Source organism: Chenopodium quinoa, unplaced genomic scaffold (genome assembly GCF_001683475.1).
Source record: "Chenopodium quinoa cultivar QQ74 unplaced genomic scaffold, ASM168347v1, whole genome shotgun sequence".
In the NCBI taxonomy this organism is placed as follows: Eukaryota; Viridiplantae; Streptophyta; class Magnoliopsida; order Caryophyllales; family Amaranthaceae; genus Chenopodium; species Chenopodium quinoa.
This window is the reverse complement of record NW_018745684.1, coordinates 881,377-903,901: the sequence shown is the minus strand read 5'-3', so window position 1 is coordinate 903,901 and position 22,525 is coordinate 881,377. Positions and strand designations below refer to the sequence as shown.

General features: G+C 34.6%; 3 protein-coding genes across 4 annotated transcripts; 1 reads left to right on the top strand and 2 right to left on the bottom strand.

The window, feature by feature from the left end:
- Nucleotides 1–8,782: 8,782 nt before the first annotated feature.
- LOC110717686 (dof zinc finger protein DOF2.1-like) lies at nucleotides 8,783–10,539 on the top strand. Its single transcript, XM_021896449.1, has one exon. It carries the CDS (start codon nucleotides 9,146–9,148, stop codon nucleotides 10,283–10,285), a length of 1,140 nt encoding a protein of 379 aa, XP_021752141.1. The 5' UTR covers nucleotides 8,783–9,145; the 3' UTR covers nucleotides 10,286–10,539.
- Nucleotides 10,540–12,756: 2,217 nt separating this feature from the next.
- LOC110718169 (L-ascorbate oxidase homolog) lies at nucleotides 12,757–16,011 on the bottom strand. Of its 2 annotated transcripts, XM_021896974.1 has the most exons (8): nucleotides 15,935–16,011; nucleotides 15,291–15,465; nucleotides 14,905–15,014; nucleotides 14,492–14,762; nucleotides 13,920–14,386; nucleotides 13,421–13,798; nucleotides 13,255–13,333; nucleotides 12,757–13,141 (listed from the first exon to the last, which is right to left on the bottom strand). In XM_021896974.1, exons 2-8 carry the CDS (start codon nucleotides 15,432–15,434, stop codon nucleotides 12,947–12,949), a joined length of 1,644 nt encoding a protein of 547 aa, XP_021752666.1. In that variant the 5' UTR covers nucleotides 15,435–15,465; nucleotides 15,935–16,011; the 3' UTR covers nucleotides 12,757–12,946. The 2 variants fall into 2 exon arrangements, with proteins under 2 accessions (XP_021752666.1, XP_021752667.1); XM_021896975.1 differs by lacking the exon at nucleotides 15,935–16,011 and having other exon boundaries at nucleotides 15,291–15,551.
- Nucleotides 16,012–18,568: 2,557 nt separating this feature from the next.
- LOC110718126 (L-ascorbate oxidase homolog) lies at nucleotides 18,569–21,822 on the bottom strand. The gene is made up of 8 exons (XM_021896925.1): nucleotides 21,635–21,822; nucleotides 21,099–21,267; nucleotides 20,872–20,981; nucleotides 20,523–20,793; nucleotides 19,878–20,323; nucleotides 19,389–19,754; nucleotides 19,216–19,294; nucleotides 18,569–19,007 (listed from the first exon to the last, which is right to left on the bottom strand). Exons 2-8 carry the CDS (start codon nucleotides 21,237–21,239, stop codon nucleotides 18,810–18,812), a joined length of 1,611 nt encoding a protein of 536 aa, XP_021752617.1. The 5' UTR covers nucleotides 21,240–21,267; nucleotides 21,635–21,822; the 3' UTR covers nucleotides 18,569–18,809.
- Nucleotides 21,823–22,525: the final 703 nt, after the last annotated feature.

The window sequence follows — 22,525 nt, the reverse complement described above, 5'->3', positions numbered from 1 at the left end:
ACCATAGTATTTTACAATGATATCTATTTTAAAATGACATGTTGCCTAGGAATGTACCCAAGGTCACATGTCATGTTACTAGGGAATTTTTTCATGGATCAACGTTTCATCTTCTTTTTGCCCCATGATGTTGGTTGGGATCTTCAAACCAAGGCATATTTAGCTTAGCTCGTGATGCTGATTAATTTACATAAAAAGCCCTGTTTCTGTGCAGATTCCTCTGTTATAATGGACCAAATCTAATCTTGGTAGTAGAGAGTTCATATATTAGTTGATTTTGGTTGGGATCTTCAACAAGCAAGATAGATCATCAGTTAACATATTTTTTTAAGGCAAACTTTATTATTATTAATTTTTTTGTACCACCAAAGCCTGAGTAAAAATGCAAATTCCCAGATATATATGCATCAAATCTAATCTTGGTCCAAGAAATTTTTGATGGGGGGGCATCTATAGAATGTCACTAGAAATTTTTTGTCTTAGAACCCCATCACATTCATATTTTAGCTCACTTTTTTTTTTTGAAATAAAAAAATTGTCCCTCTCCCTATTAGTCCCTCCAATTAAGATGAATCCACATGCTAAAACTTTGTTCAGAGACATGATCTTGTGGTACCCTGCAGGAGAATAGATCTTGTCCATTGTTTTGCTTTTTTGTCAGTTTGAATCCCCCACTTGAAGTTCCCATGTTGAATGACCTATCCTTGTCTCTTTATGTTTTGATATTGGCTAAGTGGGTCCATGGAATTTCTAGCTAACCAAACAAGAATTATTCATAGATTTGGTTTCTTGGAATATGCCTGTTTGCTGTGTTAAAAGCCACATTCTAATACATACTCAACTTTCATGTAGAAACTTATCATTAGGATGCTAATAGAGTTGAGAATCCTTAGAACCAAATTCCTCTTCTTGGACAGTTGGAAGACTATATCCATGCCATAAGTGTAATTGCATCCCTTCGGGCCGGGTATGCAGTGTTGTTTGCCCATTAAGCCGAATTTAAGCATCATTTTGATGAAAGCATGTAAAATGATGTTTACTGCTGTTCTATGATATTATTGATGTTCTATTATGTTATTACTCCTATCTGAATTTAATTGTCATATTACTTGTTTTTAGTATGTTGTTAATGTGACAATTAATTGTAGATAGAGGAAGTACTTGATCACGAAGTCTAGCTTCATCTGGTATTCTTAATTGTACTTGAGAATAGAACACCAGAACACTGAAAGCATGTAAAATGATGTTTGTTTGGGTAAGTTTAAGCAAGAATGCGTGTGACCCTAGCTAAATGCCAATTTCAAATGATGATGAAGAATGTTTGCTTGTGTATATGAATGATTGAAGCATCTTTAAGGGTGTCCTACTCCGAGAGGGGGCCACTTGGGGCTAGGTGGATAGTGCCTTCCACTCACTCACAATTCACAAATCAATTATTGGGTCCACAATACAACTGAATGAACGAGTACTCGATGCATGGCAGTCTAGTCTTTTCATATAGGTAGGCAGCCACTATCTCACCAATCAATGTCTCTAGTAATCCTATACGACTAGTACTCGTATATGTTTTCTATCTTGTAGCTTCTGCAGTCTCATACTTGAGAGTTTGTAGTAATAATTTTTAACTTAGCTTGTTTATCCCATAATTGTACTACGTATTTGTCTAACAGTTGGACAACTAACACTACGAGAAAACTTTATAGTGTTCATATCCTTCTAATAATTCATCGTTCCTAGATGATAGAAAGAAAAATTCAGTTCATAACAGTTAGACAATTTATAATAAAAGAAGGCTTTTTATTTTTCTTACCCTTGAATAGTTCCTTGTTCTTTGATGGTAGAAAGAAAAACTCATCAGCTAATAGTTACAGTAACAGTTAGACAACTAAAACTACTAGAAAGATGTATAGTGTGCTTACCCTCCTAATAATTCCTCTTTCCCAGATGATAGGAAATATTTAGTTCATAAGCAGGATTATTGGAACCAAGGGTTATGTTTAGGGGAAGGGAGGTTGGGAAGATATCTTTGAGAAAGAACAATTTTATTCCTTACATCATTTGGGAACCAAGGACTTTCTTCCCCTTTCACCCCCCTCCCTTTTTTTTTTCTTCTCCTTATGATGAGAATTCTGTAGCTTTTTATTTATTTATTTGTTTATGATATTTAATTGGAAATTTGGAATAGTTGAAACTTTAACATTAATCCTCATTTTTAACATGCTACAAGTATTATATTTATGTTTAGCTTTTAGTCCATTTCAATAATAGATTATTAGTAGATAGAAAGCATATCACCGGCCATGAAAGATGTTTTGAAAATGAATTGGCATCATTGTTTGAGTCTGATCACTTAAGTGTTTTAACTGATTGTTTATGTTTTCATATTTTGAAGCTCACTAGCAAGTAGTAACCCTAAAATAATCGTCTTCCAAATCAATCCTTTTCATGGATGACAACTAAATTGAGAAGAATTGAGAGCTAAACTCACTCAACCATCCATTAAAGGTGGTGTTTGGCTATAGTAAAACAAATTTGCTACTCCAAATTTGACAAAGTATAACTTTAGATTGTCCCTTGATTATAGGATTACCTTTTGTTGTTTATAAAAGAATGGTATTGAGTTATCACAATGAAGTAAAAGTAGAAAAGTAAACATGTTGCCTCTCTAATTTTAAAATTCTTGATTAGCCTTGATGTTAGGAAGGACCTTAATTAATTTACACAAAACAACACATATTTGTGACTTGCGGTGTTTTAATTTGATTTAACATTGCTAACAATCACTAAATAGTTACAAAGTACATAAGTAATATTAATGTAAACACACCGAAAAATGTCTCACCCCATATCCTATGTGAAGCGTCTAATGATGATAATTACTTTCTTAAACTTCCTAAATAATTTTGTTTTATGTTGCATAAGCCTTAGTTGGAGATTTGAATGTATCAGAAAAAGCTTATAAGGATCTTTAGGGTTAAAAATGATAAAAGAGTAGAAGAGGAACCAAGGTTTGAACAAAGAGTGAGAATTGTTTGTGATTATGTGTGAATTGATAAAGAGGTTAGGGAGTAACCTTTTAGCAATGAAGTAAAAGTAGAATAGTAATAAAGATAGAAAAGTAAAAACATTGCTGTTTCGATGTTAAAAGAGACTTTTATTCTACACAAAACGACTAATCTAATCCGACTTATGCTGTTTCGATGTACCATTGCTAAGAAAAACATACTACGGAGTATTTTAGAAGGTACGATACATATACATATACTTTTATATAGTATGTATTGTACACCAACCATCTTAGGAAGAAGAATAACATAACCTAGCTTGAGTCATGGTGAGTGAAATGAAATAGGGGCAGCAGCATGGCACAGAAGGACAAGAGATGGAATGGCCTGAAAGTGACAACAAAATGTCACACCCATTAAAACAGTACTAGTAAACTCGATTGTAAAACCCTAGAAAATCAAAGCTTTTCCATTTGCCGGCTAAGGGGAGACAAATGGCTGTGCTTTTTAAGGACCTACAATAATAACAATGGAATTAGGTAACTCGTAATAATTATTCATCTCTAACTCTCTTTCACACATTCGTGTCATCAGCAATAATAGAATTTTAGGTTAACAGTCACTATTTTTAACTTTGTCCTTGATAAGTAATGCAGTGTAATTTTGTGGTCTAATTTTTGACCTAAAAACTTTTCTTCTTTTTACTATATTGAGTCATGTGATCACGCATTTACTGTTTGAACAAGTATTCATATATGTGACAATTTGATTATTCACTGTTTTTCATGTCATGTCAACTCATTTTGATCTCAAATCATATTACCTTATAAAGTTCCTGTTTATAGACTTGGTTACTACAGTGCTTTAAAGTTGGATCAACTCTATAAGTGATTATGATCCTCTTGTTTAATGTTTTCTGTTGGATAATACTGTTTGGATGAAGTAGGGATTTTAATTTGGATTTGTGTTCTTTAATTGGCCCCTTAGATACTATTGTTGCTTGCCTTGCTTTGCACCACTAATAGTTCATCAAGCGTGTTAAGCATGTGCGAGCGATCTTAAGTATTACGGATTATACTTGCCTTTTCTTTGTTTATGTTATAGAACTAGACCCAATGATCCTTCGATCACAACGCATCCCATGGTTATGGGATAGTTCAGAAGAAAGGATATGAGGAATACCTATACATAATACTCGTAGTAGACAACTTAGTGTGCTCTAAATATGGTTAGATCCCCGTTTTAATCCTAACAATGCAAATTAATTGGCCCGTTGCCCGTATACTTAATCTAGTTTAGCGAAGGCATGTCGAGTTGTATGCCAAGTTTGAGGCTAGTAATTATTGCAATTAAAATATGTATGTGATTAGTTTCAGGTTGGTACTCGAAGCCATATTGTTGCATGGGTGTGTGGCATGAGGTTTCATTAGTCCTCACTTATTGTACACTAAATAAAGTATATTTAATATTGTTTGTGTAAGACTGTATAAATTATAGTTTTACGTGTTTAAATTCTATCATAAAGCAACCAAAATGGATGCATCCACACATAGTGATGATATGGCAGTATTCTGGCATGTCACCTATAAATGATTCTACGATGTATTAGTAAATTATTACTTTATTATATTAGGGAGTAGTAAAATGGGATTAGAGAAGATGATAATGATAAAATATAGAGAGATTCGAGAGGGGAAGGAGGGAAGAAACGAATCTTATAGGGGAGTGTGAAGAATAGGGGCAGAGATAAAGCTGATTTTTTAAAATAAAATAAAAGACATGCACACAGAATGTTATACTACAGTAGCAATGGAGAGAGAGAGGGGATAAGTAAAGTGGGTGAGTGGGGGTGCCGCTGCATACAAATTACAAAATAAAGGGGGGGGGGGGGGGGGGGTCGAGGGGGACCCCTACTCTTACTCTGACGGCTAACCCACCCGCCCCGGCCCCGTACTATTACACCACACAACTTAAGATTTTACTTGTTTATGTTTATAATCTTTTAAGTTGATTGATGTATATCTCATTGAATTGTATCTAATAATCACGCAACGTTGAATTAAGTTTTTCTATTATATTTAATTACAGGCTGCAAGCTGGTAATCAAATCAAGTTCCATTAGCATCATTCAATATGGATCACATTCAAATGATAAGTCATTCGCTTCAAGCAATATTTCGATTATCACAGGCCAGGTTTGTTTTATCTAATCAGTCTAGGTAACTAGTACTCCGTGTCTAAAATAATGTACAAGTAGCAGGGATATAGAATTTTCAAGTAGCGAGGATATAATTAGTACTCTGTGTCTAAAATAATGTACAAGTAGTCAAGTACCATATAAACATAAACAAAAATTACGGATAGAATAAGAAAGCAAAATAATGCAAAAGTTGAAAATGACATAAATAAGCTCCAAAATAGAGAAAAAGTGGAAACAAGACCTTATCTCAGTCACACCCCACATTCTCTCTAATGTCGCATTCCATGCTACCCGTCTCGTCCCTAAAATATCCCATTTATTTTCCAGTTTCTGCCACTCCGGACGGCACGCGCGCTCAGTTTTGCCTTCTGCTTTACCCAGAATAATCCCTTTATTTCCTTATCAAAGTTTGAACGTACAGTAAATTTATTCTACTAGATTGTACTTCATGATAAAGGACGTTAGTTTATTATGTTGGTACACTTTTCTTTTCATTCATTCAATGAAACTCAGAATTCTAAGGTTTCAATGAAATTGATGTTTAACTGCTGACATCACTTACTAGTGGACTAATTTGGGTATAACTACAGTGAATAATTCAGGTTAAAGATTTTGATAACTGATGGGTATAATTAAAAGCAAACATCTGTTTCACATTAAACTTTGTCCTAATTAAATAGGTTAAAGTGTTATTATACAGTGTACTTTATAGCTAGCTCTAACCTCATATGGATATAATAGGTTTTGATAATACAGCTATTGTTTGGTAGTAAATTAAGTCTTTATGGATAAGTTTTAGACCAAGTTGATTGTTTGCAATGTGATCCATGTTGGACGTTGGTTGCCAATATGGTTTGCAATATTTGTCCTGTAAAAGTAGGATATTTAAGTGTTTTTATTTATTTTACTAGTATTATTATTAGGAGAGAAAACACGGGATTTACTTGGGATCGATAATGGAAATATCGATGTCAAGAATTGATCCTTGCAAGTGTGGAAACACCTCCCCCTTCTTATCTTCTGTAAATAATTGATCGAAAGGATCTATATATTGAAATGAGATAAAAAAAAATACACACACCCCAAATTACAAAAAGAGTAGAAAATTCTGAACACAATTTCTACCTAAATGGCTTAATACATGCATACCCAACATTTTTAAGTTAAATTTGAATATGCGTTGTTATTACCTTGATCGATTTGAACGTAACTTTCACAAATCTGAACTTTTATTTGAACCTATTATCTCATACGAATTTATCAGATTTAATTTTCTCAAAAAAAAAAAAAGTGAAAATAATGTGAATAGATGAATTTTCTAATACCCTCTCTGCAAACATGACTACACCAATAAACAATAGATCTTCCTTTCAAGGTTAAGGACTTGACCAAGCACCTCAGACCCGGGTGATATTGTTGAATACCTAAATTTAATCAAAGTTTGCACCCTCCTTTCTTTAAAACAATGGTGTACATCATAACATAGTTTAATCTATCTGGATCTTTCTATATCATATCCTTAGTCTAATGTCATTGATCACGTCCTCTCTTATAAAATGGAAGGTGTTAAATGTACCACATTCATAATCATACCGTTGTTGGTTGCTGCTATTCAAAAAGAGATTTCACTAACTTTGCTTATGTCACTAAGTCTTCTCATCACATGTATTAGAACCGTTGCCTTTTGCCCCTTTTTATTTCTTGAATTGGATTTTGAAAAGTATGAGGAGCTCTATTTTGGATTTTACGTAAAACTATTAGACAATATTTTCAAGATATTTTTAGTTTTTATTTTTTTATTTTTTTTATTTTAATAATGTCTGTAGGTCATAGAGAAAAGAATTGTGGGAATTAATTATATTCATAATTTTATACGTTAAGTGGGTGTCATTTTCATATCAGTATGCCCCATAATAATAATATAATAAAGTTTTGATGGTCTATTAATTAGGCCAGTGTTTGAGGCTCATGCAACACTTGTTCATGAAATATGACTCTTCCATAGGTTTAGTTGGCTCTAGGGAAACCTAGCTAGCTAGTTTAGCCAGACCCATGCATGTAGGTGAATTTCATGATTGTCATATAACTTTAGGCATCAACAACCACATAAATTTAACTTCAAATGGATCATTTCATCATGAATTACATACTAGCGTACCAGTGTGTGTGGCCACATCACACGTGTTTACATGGTCATAAATAGACTTACAAATACCGAATCATTTACTACAATAGAGTATACCTTGATTGATTAATTTTGGATGATAAAATACTCGTCAATTTTCGAGATTAACCTATAAGATCCTGAATATATATACTATCCTTAGAATTAGAATTAAACTGTCCGATCTGTAAGAGTGTTTTATCATCGCTCAGATTATTATAATGTGCTGATGTAATTATATCATTTGATCATGTTAATATATGATGCATTATGGTAATGCAAGCTAAGGGCTCCATTTGTGGCATAAGTCTCGGCTAGGCTAGCACTGTATAATCACTTTACACGTAGCTGCACATGATAAGCTCTTTTATAATTATCTCTCTTCCTTCTTTTCTCTCTCCCCCACCTTGAAACTGTAATCATTACCTTTGAATGGCATCTGCAAGAATGGAAACTCCAATGACTCTAACAAAGATTATTCTTTTGGTAAAATTGATTGCATCAGGTTTAATTAATTAAATATTGTCATTATTATTTGTTCATAATCCTACTCCTACTCGCCACTTCCTAAACCTTTTTTTCTTCTGTTTATTGGTCAATTGGTGCTAGTGCTTAGATAATTGCAAGGGATATAATTAGTTCTGTGTTTCATGAACTAATTATTAGGAAAATCACATTTTCTTTTGAATTGCTTATTTTGGAGATTTTCCTTATTCCTAATATGAGCTACTTTCATCTCTTATAATCCTCATTTTTAAGCATGGTGTTACTACTATATCTAGTTCCGATCCATATATAAAGTATAAAGTCGAAAGTCCTTCTAAATGAATCTGTTGACAAAAAGTTGGTTTAAATTTGTCTTATGAATACGTACATTGCTGAAATTATGGGTTTAGATCATAGTGCATGCTTCGTAGTATTTTTAGTTTTATTTGTTTGTATGAGGTGCAAAATACATGTAGAGCGTTTACAATGTGGAGGTGGATTATAACCTATGCATACTTTTTGATAGGGTATAATTGTGCTAGTATTAGTGAAAGGTTGCAATTACTGTAGTAAATAATAGCTTTACACCAATTACTGTAACCAAGGAAGGGGTAAAAAAGAAAAGTAACCATAAGAAAGAAACTAGTAACAGAAGTTGCAACACTTGCTAGGGCAATAGGATTGGCCAATTGAGGTAAAAACTACTTGAAATGTGAAACAATGGTAGTTAACTAGTACAGTTCTCGGTTAATTTTTCTACTGTATGTAGTCATCCAAAATCATGAGAGTAATCATGATATGTTTTTATCAAAATATTGTTTTACGACATTAAAAATGCAAGTAAAGGCAGCTAGATGACAGATTAAGGAAAAAGGACAAATAAAATTCCATACACTACCCTCCAAAAACCTAACCATATTTCAAAATTAAATCCAAATCAACTTTAGGTTTATTTTAATTGCAACAACCAAAAAGCAAGTTTCATCATGTATATATTTATCTGTCCAACTAAAGCTTCCCCCACTAGCCCTTTTATCTTCCTTGCCATCTTTTCTTTTCCAACTCACAAACCAATCTCAAAACCAGTCAAATTAAACTTGCAAATACCCAAACTTTTCCATCTCTTTCTTCTCCTTAACAAGTAATAACACATAGAAACAAAAACTCATCTTTGCTTATGCTTTTCCACTTTGCTAACTTGATCTCAAAAAAGACTCAAATTCCTTCTTATTATACCATCTTTTACGCTAAATTTAAGGAAAAAAACTCATCAAAAGGGAGTTAAAAGAGATGATCCAAGAACTATTGGGAGGTAGTAGTGCTCCTACAAGTTTTTTAGGTGAGAGAAAGATTTCCATACCTTTCTCTTCTCCTCCTTCAACTACATGCCCTTTTACAACACCAATTCTTACTACTACTTCCATTGCAACAACTGCATCATCCGCAACTTTGGTGAATTCGCAAACTGGCGGTGGTAATAATAACAATAACAACAACAGCAACAGCTCAGAGGCTAACGCTAGCCAGCAAAATCTGAGGTGTCCGAGATGCGACTCCACAAACACAAAGTTCTGTTACTACAACAACTACAACCTCACCCAACCTCGACACTTCTGCAAGACGTGTCGGAGGTACTGGACAAAGGGTGGAACTCTTCGGAACGTTCCCATCGGAGGTGGTTGTCGTAAGAACAAGAGCACAACGGTAAGTGGGTCATCTACTCCCTCTGGTTTAGTGAAGTCATCCTCAAATGCCATGGCTAAGGCTAAGGCAACTCTATCATCCGAGTTGCTAGTCAATGGAAATCCGGGTTTTCTTGGAAGTGGGTTGTTGGATCATCTTCACCATCATCCGGATCTTCAGTCGGGTTGCTCAAACCCTATCCTTTGGCCTTCACTTCAACCAAACTCTCATATCTTATCTTTGCTTCGAGGTTCAAACCAGTTCCATAACCCTAACCCTAACCCTAACCCTAACCCAATATCAAGTGGTTTTAGTCATGTTAAAACTGAGGGTGCTACTACTACTATTTCCAATATTGGGTTGGATTCATATGGTAATGGATCTCAATCTGGAATCGGGTCTTTCCAAAGGAACAACCAACACCAAGTAAATGGGTTCTCATCTGGGGTTGTTCCAGATTTCATGCAAAATAATGGGAGCAATAGCAATATATTAGAGCTGTATCAAAGGTTAAAATCATCATCAAATTACAATAATTATTGTGGGAATGAAAATCAAGGGACGGTTATTTTAGGCAATATGGTGGGATCAGCATCGCCTTCTTCTCCTATGCATTCGACTATTTTGGATTCGGCACCGGTTGGAGGAGGAGACCATAATTATGGAGGTTATAGCTTCATGAGTTCTCCAGCAATGTCCGGTTGGTCTGATTATCCAATAGCACCTGTTAATGGTGCATATCCTTGAAACTGTATACATATATATATGGGTTAGTTTAATCTTTGCCTTTTACTTTGTTCTTGTTGTTTTTTTGGGGGGTGTTTTTGTAATTTCATTTTTTTTTCCTTCTATGAGCTGCCTTTTGCTTATTGTTTCTCTTCATTGTAGTTAGTTTGGGGTTTGAGGTATATGGTGAATTAATATGGCTAATCACTCCTTTTGATCTTTGTAATGTTCTTGCTTTATACTTTCTATGTAAGCTTTAATTAACTTGTACTTTTGATCTTTGGCTCAGAAGTTGAATGTCCTGCCCTTGAAAAACTATGCATGTTTTAGGGAATGTGCTGAAATTATTTATAAATGTTTCAAACTTACTATTATATTCATAGGTTGAATGACTGAATTGCATGATGAACTTTTCATAATTGCTTTAAGTTTTTTCTAAGCTTAACCAACTTGCTTCAGGATATTGATCGAGTTGATCCTCTTTTCCTTTGCTTCGTTTTTTATGAATTCGATGGTGTTGTAATTTGCTTGTCACGGTAGTTAAAATTGATAAGTTAATTAAGCTTCAGGTTGGGCAGCAGTTTGCCCATGTTAATACAAATTAAATCTAATCTCATAGCACTACTAAACAGTTTTCTAATACGTGTATAGGGAATGGGTAAGTAAAAGCGGAGTAATCCAACAGCTAGAGTCTAACACAGTGAAGTTTTCTTTTTTTGAAAGATAACACAGTGAAGTTTGTCATATTATATACTAAGCTACTAGGGTTCTGCAGCTAGGAACTATGAGAATCTGCACTGATGTTCTCCTTAGATTCTCCATATCCTGAGGCTCTATATTTTATGCATTTTTGTCTCCCATTCACATACTTAAATGTGTCATTTTGTGAAGGTCAACTAATATACGAAGTAGGGAGTATGTATTTTGATCTCTCGAGTTTAAACATTTTTTTATTTGAATAAACAAGCCTTTCAAATATCCCATGCTAGATTATTATCCACCAACTTTTGTTTAATTTGAATGGGAAATTAGTGCTTAATTGGCATAAAAAAAAAAAAAAAAAAAAACTTCGACAAATCAAGATTTAAGTTGGATTTGAATGATACAAGTTCAACATCCCAACCACTAGGCTAGGAGTTTGATTCTCTTCAATCCATAAACCTTGACTTAAATGCTTGATTTGGGTACTTCTGGTTTTATTATGCTAGGTTTCCAGCCATTTTTACCCGGATAAGCTTAACATACATGGTGCCTTCATCTAAGGTTTTTGTTGTTATTGGTGGTGTAGGTGTGTGTGTGGTGGTGGTGGTGTTGGGATATAGACCTTGAGTTTAGGTCACATCCTTGGAGATTGAAGGCGCGCATCAACTGTTTACAGCAGTCATGGCCTTGATCTTACTTTTCTGCCTTTGGACTAGGGTTTCTCCATGGAATGGAGTTCAGTTTTCCTTTCCTTGCCATCTCTTGTTTGGAGTTGTTTTTGAGTTTTTGACAGTGGATAACCAAGCTGTACTGTCTTGGTTTCTTGAATCACATCAACTCTATCTTTACGTCCCTGAGTGAATGAGACTATAATCGCGTCTGTTTGGATCTGTTAGCTATGTTGTTGAATAATTTAGTCTTTCCACATTTGAACATTTCATGATTTTCATCTATACAAATACTTGTTAGAAAATTTTAATCTTACTACGGACCTTGTAATTAAGTAAATCACTACACACCATTTGTTTTTCACCATCCTCCTAACCTATCCATAACCATCAAATCCGAGAAACAATAGCCGTCCGAAGAGAAAAACTACTTGCCACCATGATCATGGCCTCAGATCATATTATATTGTGTAAGCTTATATCTTTAGCATGGCGAAAATAATCTAGTATTGTTTAAAGTTATCATCAAGAGCCAAGAGGTGATCTGAATATGGGAATATTTTGAGTGTGGCTTTTTAATGGACATCTTATTAGAGAGTGGTTATCTTGAGACAGAACTGCATGGAAACATGTCCTTTTTAGATAGTAATGTGAATTGCATCTTTAATTACTATTATAGCCAATTAGCTAATAGCTATGTTCCCTCTAATGGACTTTAGCTGGTGGCTTTTAGAGTTTAAGTAATGTTTTAGGCCCATTTAAGCTCTAAACTATTTTATTCATTTTTGTTTATTTAAAGATAATTGCAACACTTTCCTTATTGGAAATTATCCATATACAAAGTATGTTTTTGTTAAATTTTTAATTCACCGTCTTTCACATCTACTTTCCTATGAAAATAACAATATTAGTATTCCACTACCCTATCACATCTACTCCTAAAACTCCATGTGATGCTAACATTGAGATTATTTCGGGACAAAGATAGCATAAAATTAAGATTCAGGGTCATTGTGTGGAAACTATATACGAAGTATATAGAACAAGAGAAAACACAGTTTGAGATCATAATGTGAACTATATTTAGATTTTAGCATAAATTTGCACAAAAGGACTAGAATGTCATTATAAAGACTTAGGCATTATTGCTATCTTGCATATAATGGGATTTTTTTTTTCCCCCAAAGGAGATACATGGGTGAGTACAATTTTTGCTTCATATTGTAACCTTGTTTTCCTAATTTAAAGTCAGTCACACCCTCGTGACTGTTTTTTCTTTAAGGAAAATAAATAAATACAGAAACTAAGTCTATTATTTAGCAACCTTTCCACACTTTAGAACATTTGAAGGGATTAAATTTTCTGTCCTTACGCTATATTCATTATTCCACACCCTGAAATAAGCTTGCTGCCCTAAGTACTGTCTGTGCCATATTGCTGATCTCAAATTCCACATTCCCTTGTTGTCTAGAGATGCTAATACTGCTGTCCATGAGTTTGGATACACCTGCATCATTTCGACAAAATATAACGTTTTTTTAGCTTACTACGACCTCTATATATGAATGAGAGTGAAGTAATTGCTTATATCTTAATTAGCAATGCTTTAGTTTTGTTTACCTGGATAGTGCTTCTCCAAACAGCATCAACCAAATTGTATTTTCTCCTCATGTTTGGATTCCATTCATCTGCACCAAATCTGAAATATTTGCCGTATATCAGAATCAAAATTTCTAGTTAATCAGTTGTACATACTAAATAAATAGTAGAGAGAATGTAGGCTTACGCGACAACAAAGAAGTTATGGCCATCAAGATGCCAAGACTGAGTGGTATCTTCGTTGTTTTGGAAGATGATTTCAACATAATCATGAAGAGCCAAGTCATAAACGGTGGTGCCAAGGACCATAGGGCCGGGTGTGGGTTTGTCCCTACTCGTTTTAAGATTGAAAACACCAGGAATGTTGTAATGGTCAGCCAGTTTTAGTGGTGTGCTTGGATTCACATAAGAGACATTGTTTACTCCATAATACATCTTGTTCAATCCTATTCCATTGATCTTCCCCGCCGAATTTCCCAAAATGATTGTCTTAGTGATTTCGATCCCTCCATAACGGTAGGCTCCTTGAGGGTTCGGTCTTGCAGCATTAGCAGTAAGATTCCACCTAGATGACACCGAAAAATTAGTCTAATTAATTAAGATTGTGTTCCATTATGACTGATTAAAGAACATAGTTATAATTACTACTCGTAGTTTATAATTTCAAAGATTAGAAGGTAGGTTACCTGAAAGTTCTAGCTTGCTTCATGGACCAGTGAACCTGATAAGTAGGTCCGACAGGTAAAGGACCGGAAGCACTGACTTTTGAATTCTTATAACGTAGGATTGCAGTAGCTGTGCGAGTCTTCTTCATGAATCGAGTTGAAGTGACAATGTAATAGTCCTTGATAGCGCCGCTGAGGGTCACCAAAACTGACATGGATTGGCCTGGATGAACGTCAAGTGACTCGTAAATTTCTTGGAGAACATGAGAACCCTCAACCTCAACCAGCTTCATTGTATGCCCCTGTATCCTGATGTTGATTGAAGCCGTGATCCCCACATTCGACACTCGTAACAGGTAAGTTTTCCTTGCTTTACCGGTGAAGATTGTACCAGTAGGAACCCCGTTGATTAGTAGGCCATCAGGCGTAGGCATACCATATCCGTTGTCCAACTTATATTTCAACATGTTTGCTACTCCATTTGTGAACTAATTTTCATGATTAATCATAGAAAACACTACTGTATTAGAGTTTTAGTATTACAAGTCTTTATTTTTCCTCATTAGAAATTGGTTGAATAAGTATTTACAAACCTGAGGTCCAGTATGGAACCAATCTCCAACAAGGAGGGTGAATTCCTTAGCTGGAACAGGGTAAGGTAGGGCAATAACAGGTCTTCTATGAATATTGAACGCACCATAACCTCCGTCAGCTCGATGCATAGCTGTGGAAGGGAAGTACATGTAACTACCAATTTGATCCTTGGCTTGCATCCTGTATGTCCAACTCGAGCGTGGTGGAATGGGACAGTTGGTTCCAAGTACCCCGTCTTCCCACGAGTTCTTTCTTTGCCAAACCCCATTCCTACATGTTTAAAGACTTAGTTATCAAGAGTTATGTGCATCAGTTTAGATGAAAAATAGGTGATTTCATGTCAGATTCACCCATTTTTAGAAATATTTTCCAATACATAAGGTTAGAGAAGTTAGGTGCTTGAAACACTAACCAAGTTATTAGGAATGGCTCTGCCAAATTATTATGGATTGTGAGATAGAGATTGTCATTAGTGTCGCAGTCTAATGTTGGACCTGGAAATTTTCCATTTATAAGAATAACCTGCAGTTGACAGTAGATATAGCATCAGTAAAAGTTAACTAGGATGGTTTTGCACTGAGGTGCCCTAAGTTGATGCCCTCGATTTTTTTTTTTTTTTTTTTTTTTTATGGAGTAGAAAGGTACACAATTATTAATGGTCTCCTATCATCGGGGTAAAACCAAAAGTATTTAATGACGTAGTGGTTTCTATATCACATGGAAAATTAATGACGTTGATGCTTTAACTAGGAATAATGGATATTAAATAAGTTTGGTGGTGTGAAAATGTTAACTTACTCGTTCACGAACTCCAAGAGGAGATCTAATTCCATAGGTTACATTCCAATCAAAATATTTATCTGGACTATCTGCCTGAATTCCGAAGATATTTGACAAACCTAGAACTCCAAGGAGAATAGAAAATAATTCTATTCGTCCCATTTTGTGAGGATTGTATATTTTATAAAAGAACCTGCCAAAAAAAAAAAAAAAAAAATAGAAAGTTCTTAACAACAATAAAGATAGTTAAATCATCAGGTAACAAAAGCCACATACTAATCTACCAACTTTTTTTTGGTAAGTTTAATTTGCTAAGTTCTGTTTGGATGAACATAAGCAAAACTCAAGTTATACTTGATGTGTGAAGCTTCAAATATTTAGAAGAGACTATACTTGATGTGTGAAGCTTCAAATATTTAGAAGAGACTAGTTAAGTGACTTTTTCAATTTGATGAAAGTAAATTTTTTATTTTTATTTTTATTTTTTTTAATAGCAAACAAAATTATAGCTATTCGTTTTTAAAATCTAAAATCACTGGTTCTTAAATCTATGGCAACCAAACAACAACCAAAGTAGCACTGCAAATATGACCAAGACTCAACAAGAAAAATCATAAACATGAAAAGTATTGGCAAACAAAGTAGAAAACACTATACATTACCTAAGTATTGAGGAGTTTAACTCAATCCCCCAATTTGTAAACGAAAGAGATGCTAAAGAAGATTATAAATGGATTGCAATTGTGTATTCCCATATCCCCTTATATAATTTGGTTGAACTAAACAAATTTTAAGCCACGTTGGATTTAATTAGCGGTGTCAGAGATCTATTGCGGCGCACTTCATGCTAGATGCTAAATTGCCACTTTCTTGCTTGAAGTGTTGCTCACTAGATCTCAATCACTTTTATATTTTCTTCCTTGTGGTATCTGCTACTTTAAATTTAACACATGAAGTAAGTAATTACTCCCTTCATTTCTTAATATTTGTACGATTTAACATTTTCACATTATGAGTAACAACATAAAAAGTTGATGTGTATTTAGAAACTACATACTCAAACAAATATAACGTAATTTTCTTTGATGATGATTATTATTTTTTATATATAACTATCAATAAATGATCACAGTTTCTCTTTTCAAATGAAAATTTTAAATTGAATAAACACTAAGGAAACAGAGAGTGTTTGAATTTGTACGAGTATATTAGATCAAAATTGATACTCCGTATTTTCGATTGCTTAAGGTCGTACATACTCCGTAGTTTAAAGTTTGCTTAATTTACCGTACATAATTTGTGATGCGAGGAATTAAATGAGATGCGTCTATGGTGGAAGAAGATGAGAAAAGCGAGAGAAGCGGAGCTGAAAACAAGAAGTAAGCCATTTAATTTAATTACAAAGTCAACTATAATATGTCATTTAATTTCTGTTGTCATCCTGACACTTTGGAAGGACATATAATAAGCAAGTCGATTAAATGCTCCTAATCCTTAACTTATGCATTATTAGCATCTCTCAGAAAATTAGCAACTACGTACAGTACATGAATTGAGCATTCAAGTTGGATTTTGATGATAGAATTGCTATCTCATTATCCCAATTAGGAAATCATATGGTACGGTATTAATGTGATCTTACTTAACACATGCGTTTACAGAGTAAATTGTAGGATTATGGATTAACAATTTCTTAAGTATTGTCCTACCTAGCTCTTGTACTCCTCCATTTTCAAATATCAAATACAGCAGAGTAAATAGTCATTGTAGCAACATGATTTTTTGTTTATTTATATTTTTTAAAAAAAAAGCGATGACAAAAGAGTGGATAATGAATTTTCACTTTTAGGGTAAGAGAGCTGAGATTCGAGATATAATCGTTTAAATTTGATGGAATAAAAGAGTTTTTATATATATAGTGAGGTGAGAGTGGGTAATTGTGAACATAAGCTTTGTTGTACTTTAAAGTGGAATAAAATATTTTAAACTGGAAAAGTATGTAATTCTATGATATAAGAAGATAATAATTATGTACAATAAGAGAAATTCTCTGCCTTTAATAGCTTGAGTTTTTAATGACTTTAATAATGTCTATTGGTATTAAATTGTGCTTAAATAGTTGTGTACTATATTAGTACTCCCAAAAAACTTCTTTATTAGTACCAACAAATGCAATAAGCTTTGTTGGTACCAATAGACAACTTAATACCAATGGAAGTTATTAGAGTCAATAAAAACTTAAGTTGATAGAGACTGAGAAATCTTCGTACCATAGGTAATACAAAGAAACCATGATAGTTATTGCTATCATCTCCCAATTACTTTACAAATACAGACAGTTGCAATAATCCAATTTTAAATCACCCTCCCGCTTGCTATTTCACTCATGTTTATATCCGTCCTTGTTCAATTCAACTTTCGATTTTCTTAGTCTGATTGATATTATTCGAACAAAAATAAGCAGTTATTTTTTACTTGTACTTAATTCAATACTTGTTTGCAGGGCCGTCTCAAATATTTTCGGGTCCTGTTCTAATCTTAAAATTGGGCCCTAAGTCCCTAACGATAAAGGTTCAATGTTAACTCATCTATGAGAAATTATATAGATTGACCGGGGTTAATTTATGGAGTAAATGGATTTGGAGAATTAATTTGCAAACGGATTGATTGACGTGCCGCACAGAATTTTCTTTTTTTTTATTTAACAAAACTGGGCTCCAAGTGAAATTGGGCCCTCAAAATTTCGGGGCTCTGTGCTAAGGGTCTGTTTGCACAGGCCCTTAGCTGGCCCTGCTTGTTTGGATGGTCTTATTTAGGTTTTGCGACTCTTGAGAGGTGCAACTGTGGTTTATTCAAAAAAAGAAAAACACTTTGCTGTTTTTTATACAAGTAGATCTTTGGGTTTATTTTTTGTTCTTTACTTTCATGTAGATTTGATGAGCTACAGAGTACAGACAACACAGTACCAACCCACCCTTTAGAAGGCCCAATAACTTGGGCTTTTTAATGGATTGGAAAGCAACATATGCTGGGTCATTTTTTGTACAAGAACTGACATTTTTTAGGCTCATATTACAAAATTGGACCAGCACTAAAGTATGCTTTCTGCCATTTTCATCCTTTCAACCATTACCTGGTTTGAGCATGAATTTGCCTCAGAAAGATTATGATCATCTTGCATTTAAAGAGAGAAAAATAAAATAATAAACGTGCATCAAGAATAATGGATCAAATTTCATCTAAGTCAATAATTATAATTTATACCATTATAATTTAAAAATAAAATAATAAATATATCTATTATAATTTAAAACTTTGGATTGAGATATATGATCAAGGTACAATTGAATTTCTTTTTCTTATCCCCTCCTTAATTATAAGCTTGTTTCCCCACTCTTTTTTTATGGACAGTCATACCCTTGTGACTGATTTTTCTTTTTTGGGAAAATAAATACCCCCACAATAGGTTAATATGAAATCAAGAAAAAAAATAGGAAATGAGTACAATTCAAGAAAACTACAGTATATAAACTAAATCTATAAATTAGCAGCCTTTCCACACTTGAGAGCATTTGGAGGGATGTCACTCTCTGTAAACAGACTTTTTTCATCGTTCCATACCCTGATATACACTTCCTGTCCCAAGTACTGCCTGTGCCATATTGCTGACCTCAAATTCCACATTCCTTTGTTGTCCAAAGATACTAATATTGCTGTCCATGAATTTCGATACACCTACAATCCAAATAAATACTTTTAATCACATCCAAGACAAAATACTTGACATTTAAACTACTAAGCATATCACAGTTATAAGTTGAGCGCAGTCAACTTGTTTGACTTGTTACGAATCGCAGTAAAATATATATATATATATATTTTTTTTTTCCTGTCATACGGAGTATGAAATAATTTGAGTATTTTGAAGCAACTTTAAGTTTACCTGGACGGTGCTCCTCCAAACAGCATCAACCATATTGTATTTTCTTCTAACATCTGGACTCCATGTACCCGCACCAAATCTGAAATATGAACCTTGTATTAGAATCAATAATTCAACCTAAACAAATACGAGTAATCAACTTTAAGAAGGGCAGAGAGAATATAGAAGCTTACGCGACAACAAAGAAGTTATGGCCATCAAGATGCCAAGATTGGGTGTCCGTCTCATTGTTTTGGAAGATGATTTCTGCAAAGTCATGGAGTTGAGTGCCATAAACCGTGGTGCCGGAGATCATAGGCCCTGGTGTTGGTTGATCTCTACTTGTGTTAAGGTCGAAAACACCAGGAATACCGTAATAGTCAGCAAGTTTCATTGGTGTATCCGGATTTACGTAGGAAACATTGTTGACCCCGTAACGTAACTTGCCATTGACCTCCCCAACAGAATTTTCCAAAACAATTGTCTTAGTTATTTGGATTCCTCCATAACGGTAAGATCCTTGAGGGTTAGGCCTTGCAGCGTTGGCTGTCAGATTCCATCTATATCGAAAGGAGAAAAGTTCATAAGGTTTCACAAGGCTAAGATTAATATGACCTTAAATTTTTACGATCATATATACAATATAGAGAGTCACGAAGAGCAATGATGGAAACAAGATTTACCTGAAAGTTCTGGCTTGCTTCATGGACCAATGAACTTGATAAGTCGGGCCAACAGGTAAAGGATGAGAAGGGCCGATATCTGAACCATTGTAATGAAGTATGGCAGTGGCATCTATAGACGTTCTGTCAAAACGAGTTGATGCGACTATGTAGTAGTCCTTGGCCGAGCCATGGAGGGTGACCAAGAAAGCCAAGGATTGGCCTGGATGAAGATCGAGTGACTCGTAAATTTCTTGTAGGACATGAGAACCCTCAATCTCAACAAGCTTCATCATATGCCCTTGGATCCTAATATTGATGGATGACATTGTGCCTACGTTTGCCACTCGAAACAAGTAAGTTTTCCCTGCTTCACCACTGAAAACTGTGTTGCTTGGATCACCATTAATAAGCAAACCATCTGGCATGGGCATACTTTCTCCATTGTCTAGCTTTTTTTGGAGTTCCTGTGTCAAATCATATTTGCTTTGAAACCGTGAGTCGATATTGAAACCGTAACATAAATCCATACAAGAAAACAACTAATCTTTTCTAGGATGAAATTTGCATTATGAATTAATCTAGTAACACTCTTTTATATTCACACAAAATTGTTCTGAATTTGCTACATTATTACTTAGTGTGACTGTGACTACGTTTACGAACCTTGTGATCAGTCTTGTACCAGTCTCCAACAAGAAGGGAGAACGCGGCTGTTGGCTCAGCATATGGGAGCGCAATGACAGACCTTTTATTAATAGTGAAAGCACCAAAACCCCCGGCCAGTCGATGCAACTCCGTGGAAGGGAAGTACATATAGGTACCGATTTGATCCTTGGCTTGCATCGTGTAGGTCCAGTTTGAGTGTGGAGGAATAGGACAATTGGTTCCGAGTACCCCATCTTGCCACGACACCTTCCTTTGCCAAACCCCATTCCTATAACCAAGGAAGAAACCATAAGTTTGTAATAATAGCAAATTGCAAACCTACTAAAAAGAAATTGATGATACTAACCATGTCATGAGAAATGGCTCATCCAAACTATTTCTTATAGAAATAATGACATTATCATTGGTGTCACATTCAACTGTTGGACCAGGAAATTGGCCGTTTATTAGAATACCCTGCATTTGATGAAGGAAATTATTAGTAAGAAAAATTACCAGGATTAAGCTTCTTTAGGATGTTTTTACTAATACGTACTAAGTGTTACGAAACAAAATTGAGGGTGCAAACTGTACCCTTTGAGGAACTCCAAGAGGTGATATTGTTCCATATGTTACTTCCCAATCATAATATCTATAAGGACTTTCTGCATGAACTCCGAAAATACTTGACAAGGCCAAAATTCCGACGAAATACAAGAATATTATACGTCCCATTGTATGAAGATTAACTACTTAACCCAACCTGCTTAGACAAAGTGAAAAACCACCAACAGTGTTATTTGAAAAGAAAAATGATTAGCTGAAAAAATATGGAATTTTATCAGCAAAAGACAATTTCAATTCCTCTTTTGACTGTTTTGAGATTGTGATTACCATACATTAGTTATGTGACAGCTAGTTATGTACCAAACATGCAAAGTACTACGTATAAATGTATAATGTAAGTATAGATGTGCATAAACAAGCATCTACGTTTTGAAAGTGGCGCGCGTAAAGTACCTAACTAGAGTAAAATGTAGGTGATAATAAGATAGATGTACGCAAACTTATTATCCAACTCTCAACTTAAAACGTTGATACAAATAGAGGAAAGCACTATAATACATTACCTAGTTACAGGAGAAAAAACTCGAACCCCCGACTCGTAAACGAAAGAGACGAGAAAGAAGAATTATAAATGAAGTACAAGTACAAGGGTGTGAGTTTCCAAACCCATCTTAAATAAAAAAAATAAATAAAAAAAACTAGGACAAGCTGGAGTCAAAATGGACGTGTTTGGGATCTATTGCGGCGCACTTCATGGGTAAACAAGGCTTATAGCTACACTACAATTCCCGCTTTCTTGCTTGGAGTGTTCTTCACTTTGTATTTTTTTAATGTTACATTTTTATCAAATTTCAAAATAATATGATTTAATTTATTTCTTCAAGTTGTAGTTTGAACTTTTTTGTTTATTACTACAACTTGAAGCGTCGGTGATGCGAAGGAAGGAGTTAGAGAAGATGAAGAAGACGAGGTTTGCGAAAGCAACGGAGCTGAGGACGGATCTTTGAATTTAATTAAAGGATTTTAATTTCAATTTCCATGAAATATTTGATTAATTTAATTAAAAACAGAGGGAGGTTTTAGTGGATCCAGTTTTATAAGTAGAAAAACAAGGCTTATAATTTGGTCTTCCTTCTTTTATTCTTTCTGATTCTGAAATTGTAGGGTTTCGAGCCATTTTTCTACTCTATACACACTAGAGCTGTCAATTCGGGTAAACGGGTCGAGTTTGAGTCGGGTAAATGTAGGTCGGGTCAACTCAGGTTGGGTCAATTTGGGTTAATGTCGTAACCTATACGGGTCGGGTTTGGGTTGGGTTATGCTTGAGTCGGGTCACGTCGAGTCATACATCTTATCGGATTTGGGTCGGGTTTAGGTCAGGTCAATAACAGGTCGGGTTACATTCGAGTCGGGAGAATAATAGGTCAGGTTTAATTCGGGTTTTCACGGGTTAA